Source organism: Tupaia chinensis, unplaced genomic scaffold (genome assembly GCF_000334495.1).
Source record: "Tupaia chinensis unplaced genomic scaffold, TupChi_1.0 Scaffold000484_1, whole genome shotgun sequence".
In the NCBI taxonomy this organism is placed as follows: domain Eukaryota; kingdom Metazoa; phylum Chordata; class Mammalia; order Scandentia; family Tupaiidae; genus Tupaia; species Tupaia belangeri.
The window spans coordinates 2,106,004-2,114,071 of NW_006159996.1; the positions used below are offsets into that span (position 1 = coordinate 2,106,004).

The 8,068-nt window shown below is 42.4% G+C and overlaps 2 protein-coding genes across 2 annotated transcripts in view; both read left to right on the forward strand.

The window, feature by feature from the left end:
- LOC114009207 (protocadherin alpha-3) overlaps positions 1–836 on the forward strand; it is a 2,789-nt gene extending 1,953 nt beyond the window's left edge. The window contains exons 2-3 of the mRNA XM_027774852.1: positions 1–420; positions 828–836. Coding sequence (XP_027630653.1) covers positions 1–420; positions 828–836 — 429 coding nt within the window. The remainder of the gene's footprint in view (positions 421–827) is intronic.
- Positions 837–6,677: 5,841 nt separating this feature from the next.
- Positions 6,678–8,068, forward strand: part of LOC102484096 (protocadherin alpha-7) — a gene marked incomplete at its 3' end in the record, with an annotated part of 9,261 nt that continues 7,870 nt past the window's right edge. Inside the window, exon 1 of the mRNA XM_027774853.1 lies at positions 6,678–8,067. Within this exon, the coding sequence (XP_027630654.1) occupies positions 6,713–8,067 (1,355 nt within the window). The remainder of the gene's footprint in view (position 8,068) is intronic.

Consider the following 8,068-nt stretch of genomic DNA (forward strand, 5'->3'; position numbering starts at 1 on the left):
ACGGCCCCGCCCACGGTGCTGGTGTCTCTGGTGGACAGCGGCCAGGCGCCTAAGGCCTCTTCGCGGGCGATGGTGGGCGCTGCTGGCCCCGAGTCGACCCTGGTGGACGTGAACGTGTACCTGATCATCGCCATCTGCGCGGTGTCCAGCCTGCTGGTGCTCACGCTGCTGCTGTACACGGCGCTGCGGTGCTCGGCGCCGCCCCCAGAGGGCGCTTGCGGGCCTGGGAAGCCGACGCTGGTGTGCTCCAGCGCGGTGGGGAGCTGGTCATACTCTCAGCAGAGGAGGAGTCAGAGGGTGTGCTCTGGGGAGGGCCCTCCCAAGACCGACCTCATGGCCTTCAGTCCCAGCCTTCCGCCATGTCCAGTTAGTGGGGATTCCAGGGAACAACTGGCTGTGGACGTTGATCTTTCTGATAAAGTGAGTAATTTTTCTTTATTCTTTCTAAAATATTCTTATTTTTATTCCTTGTAGTTGAATGTTAATAGTTGATGATGTTACATTTTCTTTTTAGTAAATGGATTTTCCAGTTACTGGTTTTGGGCTTAAAATGTTAGAATTTCTTGTGAGTGGGCCCAGCAGGTGGTGTGGTGGTTAGGGTGGTGGACTCCCACAGGGCGGATTACAGTTTGAGTCCTGGACTTGGTGGCTTGCTTTCTCACTTTCCCTTTCTCTCTCTCTCTCTCTGGTTAAATTAAGAATAACAATAATAATAGCATATAAAAGTACATCGTTCTTTTAAAAAATTAGAATTTCTTGTGACTAATTTTTGAAAAGAATCAGCAAAGTGTTGTGAGATCTATACTTGTAGTTTTGTTTGTTTTTAGATGCAGTAATAGTATTTTATTGCTAAAAGTGTAAGTACAAAATGTAATATGTTTTCTTGGGAACCAGCAGTTAGCGTAATGGCTACGTCTCTGGATTCCCACGTAGTTGACCGCGGTTCATGTCCTGGACCCGGTGGCTTAAAACTCACGCCAGGTGTGTGTGCGTGTGTGCCCAAGATCCTGAGAGGAGAATGGAGGAGAAGGGATTGTGGCATGGCCATCCCTCCTGGGGCGTGATTTCTCGCTTTCTGTCTCTCTATCTCTCTCTGTCTGATTGGCGCACACGCCCTATAGCAAAAACCTCTCCAAAAAAATGTAATATGTTTTCTTGGATGATCTGCATAATTTAGAGAATTTGGATCCAGCTTGTGGTGGACTAATCCCTGCCCAATGCTTCCAGATCTTTTGCCACTTTTCCTTTGGATTTTCTACTAGAAGTTAGTACAAATGGCACTGGCCCATCTTATGAATTTGCCAGAAATGTCCCACAACTCCCTCTTTTTATTCACATCTTCAGTTTCAAATATTAGTTTATTATACTTGTCATCTTTTTAAAATCTCTTTTGTCCTCTTATTTGAATTTCCAATCTCTCCTCTCTACTTGAGTGTGATTTACTTTAGGCCTGTACTTTCCTTTGGCGCTATATTTGTTGTTTCTAGATTTCTCAATTTGGGCAGAGAACTAGAATAATGATTGTTATTGTTTTCTTAAAATCATATTTTTGGCTCATCTTTAGTTTCTCACTACTTTTAAAAAAATTTTAAAAAACACCCTTGGGGCCAGCATGGTGGTATGGCAGTTGGGGCACTGGACTCCCACATGGCCGACCGTGGTTCAAGTCTGGAAGCTGGTGGCTTGTTTTCTCACTTTCCCTCTCTGTATTTCTCTCTGGTGAACACACATGTCCTACAGAAAAATTTAAAATAATAATAAATAAAATAAAATAATTATTTTATTAAAAAATTACCTATTTATTTCTTGTGATTTTTTTGGAGAGATTTTCGCTATAGGGCGCGTGCGCTCGCCAGACAGACAGAGAGAGACATTAGAGACAGAAAGCGAGAAATCACCCCCTGGGGGGATGGTCACGCCGCAATCCCTTCTCCTCCATTCTCCTCTCAGGATCTTGGGCACGCACGCACACGCGCCCGGCGTGAGTTTTAAGCCACTGGGTCCGGGATGCAAACCGCGGTCGTCTACGTTGGAGTCCAGCAACATAGCCATTACGCTAACTGCTGGTTCCCTCTTGTGATTTTTTTCAAGTCAATAGATCTGGGACTTGAACTAAGGTCAGCCATGTAGGAATCCAATGCTTTAATCACCACACCACCTGCCATCCCATTTTCTCACTACTTTTGTTAGTAATAGTTGAAGTGATATAAAGTAAGAGCCTAATATTTTGTAGTATATTTAAATATTATTTTAAAGGATATTTTAATTTTGTTAAGAATTATATAAGGGGACCAGCAGGTGGCATGGTGGATAGGGCACTGGACTCCCACATGGCTGACCATGGTTCGAGTCCTGGACCTGGTGGCTTGCTTTCTCACTTCCCCTCTTTCTCTCTCTGTGTCTCTCTCTGTCAAATTAAAAATAAATGATGAATAAATAAAAATGTAAAAAAGTTTTAAAAAAGGAATTATTTAAAAATCTAAACAATTTTTGAAAATAATACTGTATATCTAGTTTTTTTTTTTAGAGAGAGTTTTTGCTGTAGGGTATGTGTGCTTGCCAGAGACAGAGAGAGAGACTCAGAGAGAGACAAAGAGAAAGAAAGTGAGAAATCACCTCCCAGGGACCATGGCCACACTGCAATCCCTTTTCCTCCATTGTCCTCTCCAGCTTTTGGGCACGTACACACATGCACCTGGAATCAGTTTCAAGCTGCTGGGTCTGGGACTTGAACGTTGGTCGGCCATGTGTGAGTCCAGTGACTTAACTACTACACCATCTGCTGGCCTCCTGTGTATTTAATTTTAAGACTACCTCTACTAACACAACTTCACATTCATTAGCCTCTTTTGCATATAACCTACTGAGGGTAATGCCAGCAAGTTTGACAAGTCAATGTCATTACTGGTAAACTTCTCTAAAGACCACATTGTCTATCAATGTGCGTGTGCCATACAGTATATAGAAAACTTCAAGTAGGTAGCACTAAATAAAATTGAACTGGGACTATTTCCCAGTCCTCACCTCAGTGTATTTAGTTCTTTCTCCTAGCAGATAGCTGGACTCTTAGTTAAATTCCCTTACCACTGGAGAGAATTAATCACCAAGTGAAACCTGACAATGGCTATGTCGCTGGACTCCCAAGTAGTCGATCGTGGTTCGAGCTCTGGACCCGGTGGCTTAAATTCATGCCAGGTGCGTGTGCATGCATGCCCAAGATCCCGAGAGGAGAATGGAGGAGAAGGGATTGCAGCATGGCCATCCCCTCTGGGGGGTGATTTCTCGCTTTCTATCTCTCTGTCTCTTTCTGTCTGTCTGGCGAGCGTACACGCCCTATAGCAAAAACAAAAACAAAGACAAAAACTCTACAAAAACAAAACAAAACATTCTGGGAGAGTGTGTGTGCATGCTCAAAATCCTGAGAAGAGAATGGAAGAGAAGGGATTGTGGAATGGCCATCCCCACTGAGGGGTGAGTGCTCATTTTTCTTCTCTCTCTGTCTGTCTCTGGCAAGTACACACATACCCAATGGCAAAAATCTTAAAAATAACTAAACAATAGATACTTTTCTTCACTCCTCCCTTTTTCCACTTCCATGTTCTTTATTGGCACCATCCTTTGCTTCTTCCTTGTTCATACAGTACTGGCCACAGCAATGTCTAATCTCAGTTTAATATTTATTTATTTATTATCATTCTGGTGTAAATAGTGGAGTCACCCAATGTTCTTGTCCACCTGGATATGGAATGTTGTTCTTCAAATCCAGCTCTTTTCTTGAAATTCTCAACTAACAAGGCTCATGGCTAAGACATTTTGTAGACATTTTTTTGGTCCTTAGGTATGTTTTGATACGATACCAAGTGAACACTGAATAGGTCCCAAATACATTTCCTTTTTGTTCTGTTGCATCCTTCACCTATGCATTTAAATATTGTGGAGAATAAAATGAAGGGAAAGGGAATTATTTTCATTTTGTTCCGGTGTGCTTGACACATATAATTATTTTGTAAAAATATGTAGTCTGGGTCTCCAAACAGTGAAAATACTCAGATTTCTGGGTTGATTCTGATTTTTTTTGCACTTGTGACTTTACATAGAGAGGGAGCCTAAAGCTAACTTCACTAGATTGATTTTTCTTTTTTTAAATCTAGACAAACACGGGAGAAAAAAGTTCATAGACATAAGAGGCAAAACATTTTGAAAATGGCTACCATTATGTTCTTCTATTTAGGTATCTTTGTGTAATAAAATGTATTGTGTACTATTTATTCAGAAGTTTTCATTGCCTATTAAACCCCAGGATGATTCAAAGTTCATGACTACCAAGAACTAGAAAGAAAATTAAGCTGAAACCCAGGTATCCAATATGGAAATTAAAATGTGTCCTAATTGGGGCAATATCTAAGGAAATTTTAAAAAATATAATTATTTATTTATTTAATTTTATTTATTATTACTATTTTTAAAAATTGCTATAGAGCATGTGCACTGAGAGATAGAGAGAGAGATAGAGAGAGAGAGAGAGTTGCTAGGTCCAAGACTTGAACTGTGGTTGAGCAGTGAGAATCCAGCACCTTAACCACCATGCCACCTGCTGGCCTCAAGGAAAATCTTTTTGTGTCTCCAAAAATATTATAGAAACTGGGCCCAGCAGGTGGTGTGGTGGTTAGAGTGCTAGACACTCCCACATGACTGACCACAGTTCAAGTCCCGGACATGGTGGCTTGCTTTCTCATGTTCTCACGTTCTCTCTCTCTCTCTCTGTTTTTCTCTAGTCAAATTTAAATAAATGAATGCATAAATAAAATTACAATAAATAATTCTTTTTAAAAATTATAGAAACTGCTGACTCATAATATTTATTTGACTTGCTAAGTGACTACCTTAAATTAATGTACTTTATTAGACAGTTGAAGAAAATGAAACCATTTCTACAGGGCAAGTATTCAGCAAATATTGGGGCCGACAGGTGGCATGGTGGTTAGGGGCACTAGACTCTCACATGGCCAACCATGGTCAAGTCCTGGACCTGGCAGCTTGGTTTCTCACTTTGCCCCTCTCTCTCCTGTTCACTCTGTTTCTCTCTGGTCAAATGAAATAAATAAATAAAGCTAAATAAAATAATTCTTCTTTTTTGGGGGGAGAGGTTTTTGCTACAGGGTGCATCCACTCACCAGAAAGCCAGAGAGTGACAGAGAGACAGAAAGTGAGAAATCAACCCCTGGGGGGATGGCCACATTGCAATTCCTTCTCCTCCATTCTCCTCTTGGGATCTTGGGCATGCACTCACATCTGCCCAGCCTGAGTTTAAGCCCCTGGGTCTGGGACTCGAACCGTGGTCAACTACATAGGAGTTCAGCAATGTAGCCATTACGCCAACTGCTGATCCCAATAAAATAATCCTTTAAAAAAAGTATTCAGCAAATATGTAGTAGGCAAGTACCTTTGAACTATTGGTGTATTAAGATACAGTTATTTTCTTTATGTTTATATTTCAAAAAAGGATATATACCAAATGCTTACAAGACAGAAGTGTAGCAAATGACTGAAGTGATTGGATCAGGATGCTACAGTTTATAAAAGAAGATAAAGTGATGTATAGTGAGTGAATGTTTAAAATGTAAAGAAAAGACGTCTGTTTGATTTGATCAAGAATTCCTTCATTGGTGAGGAAAGTTGTAAGTCATATAAAATAGGGGAAGTTGGTTGTGGAGAGTTTGGAAATGCTGAGTACCACTTAAGAAGGAGACAAAATGAGTATGTTCACTTAAAAAAAAATTGGGGGGAGCAGGAAATTATCCAGTTCAACCAGAAGATATAAACACTGCAGGAGAAATTGGAAACTTAGGCATTTTAGACATGCATCAAAATATAAACCCTGAGAGTCAACCAACCTTGCTCATGGGAGGTAAGTGAGTTCCACTGAGTAAAATTTGGAATACTTTAACCACAATATCCTACTTTGTTAAAGACTTATTGCACTTTCATCCCTTACATGACTCAATGAAGACATTCAGTTAAATGGTGATGATTTTGATTCCTTTGTAATACATTTGCAAATTTATCTCTCAACGACTTATTCTCGAGAGCAGAGATTCCCTAGAAACCAGCCCCCTAAAGTCTTCAACACCAATAATACAAATCCAAGGATAAAGAGGATGATATCAGCAATAACAACCTCTGGCAATCCCAGGAACACAAGGACTCATGTCTTGAATTTTCCTAAACAACACTTTAAAATGATATGTTTAAAAGGTTTATATTATCTGCAGTTACACTTCTGTAAATACTTAAAATCTGTATTAAAAAAAGGTTTTTAATGAAATGAAATTTGCCCCTGTGGAAAAACTAAGGATCACATTGAATTAGTGGTACAAAATGTAATCCTGTTCTCCAAAATGGGAACAGTATACAGACAGGCTGAAAAACAAACAAGCAAACAAAAAACAAGACCTGTCAGTTTATAGCAGTGTGGATTTCCAGATCCCATACTTACCGTTTGGAGCCACATGATGTCGCTCTTTACCATAAAATAGATGTGACAGAAGAAAGAAAGGGAAGGAAATCCTTTCTATTCTTACTAGACAGAAGCTGTATCCACTCTCTGGATTCTGAAAAATGGAGGATGCAGCAGCATTGAACTGACCCATCACAAAATTACTCTGGACTTTGAGAAAGATTCCTAACCAGGACAAAGGATTGTGCATTAGAGATGGAAATTACCTCGTTAAGCAGGCAAGAATCCGGACGTCTGGTGCTCTCGCTTCTGTTTCTCGCAGCCTGGGAGGCTGGGAGCGGCCAGCTCCACTACTCTATTGCGGAGGAGGCTAAACACGGCACCTTCGTGGGCCGCATCGCGCAGGACCTGGGGCTGGAGCTGGAGGACCTGGTGCCCCGCCTGTTCCGGGTGGCGTCCAAGGGCCGCGCGGACCTTCTGGAGGTAAATCTGCAGAATGGCATTTTGTTTGTGAATTCTCGGATCGACCGGGAGGAGCTGTGCGGGCGGAGCGCGGAGTGTAGCATCCACCTGGAGGTGATCGTGGAGCGGCCGCTGCAGGTTTTCCACGTGGAGGTGGAGGTCAAGGACATTAACGACAACCCGCCAATGTTCAAGGCTTCCCCAAAGAATCTGTTCATAGCGGAATCCAGGCCTCTTGACACTCGTTTTCCACTAGAGGGCGCATCCGATGCAGATATCGGAGCCAATGCTGTGCTGACTTACAGACTGAGCCCCAGTGAGTATTTTTCTCTAGAAAAACCATCAGACCACGAGCGGGTAAAAGGCCTTGGACTTGTGTTACGGAAACTTCTGGACAGGGAAGAAGCTCCGGAGCTCACTTTATTGCTCACGGCCACCGATGGAGGCAAACCTGAGCTGACTGGGACCGTCGAGCTATTCATCACGGTACTGGATGCCAATGACAACGCCCCAGTGTTCGACAGGGCACTCTATACGGTGACAATACCAGAAAATATTCCTAATGGAACAATAATAATGAAACTTAACGCTTCAGATTTAGATGAAGGATCGAATGCAGACATTATGTATTTATTATCAGCTGATACTTCACCGACTGTGAAATCCAAGTTCCACATAGATCCAATTACTGGACAAATAATGGTAAAGGGATTTATCGACTTTGAAGAAAGCAAATCCTATGAACTCCTCATAGAGGGAATTGACAAGGGACAGCTACCACTCTCTGGACATTGTAGAGTTATTGTGGAAGTAGAAGACACTAACGATAATGTCCCAGATTTGGAATTCAAGTCTCTCTCACTTCCAATCAGAGAGGATGCTCCTTTGGGCAGCGTCATAGCTCTAATCAGTGTGTCTGACCGTGACTCCGGCATCAACGGGCAGGTGACCTGCTCTCTGACTCCAAACGTCCCCTTCAAGCTGGTGTCCACCTTCAAGAATTACTACTCGCTGGTGCTGGACAGCGCCCTGGACAGAGAGAGCATTTCTGACTACACCGTGGTGGTGACAGCGCGGGACGGGGGTTCGCCTTCGCTCTGGGCCACCGCCAGCGTGTCGGTGGAGGTGGCCGACGGGAACGACAACCCG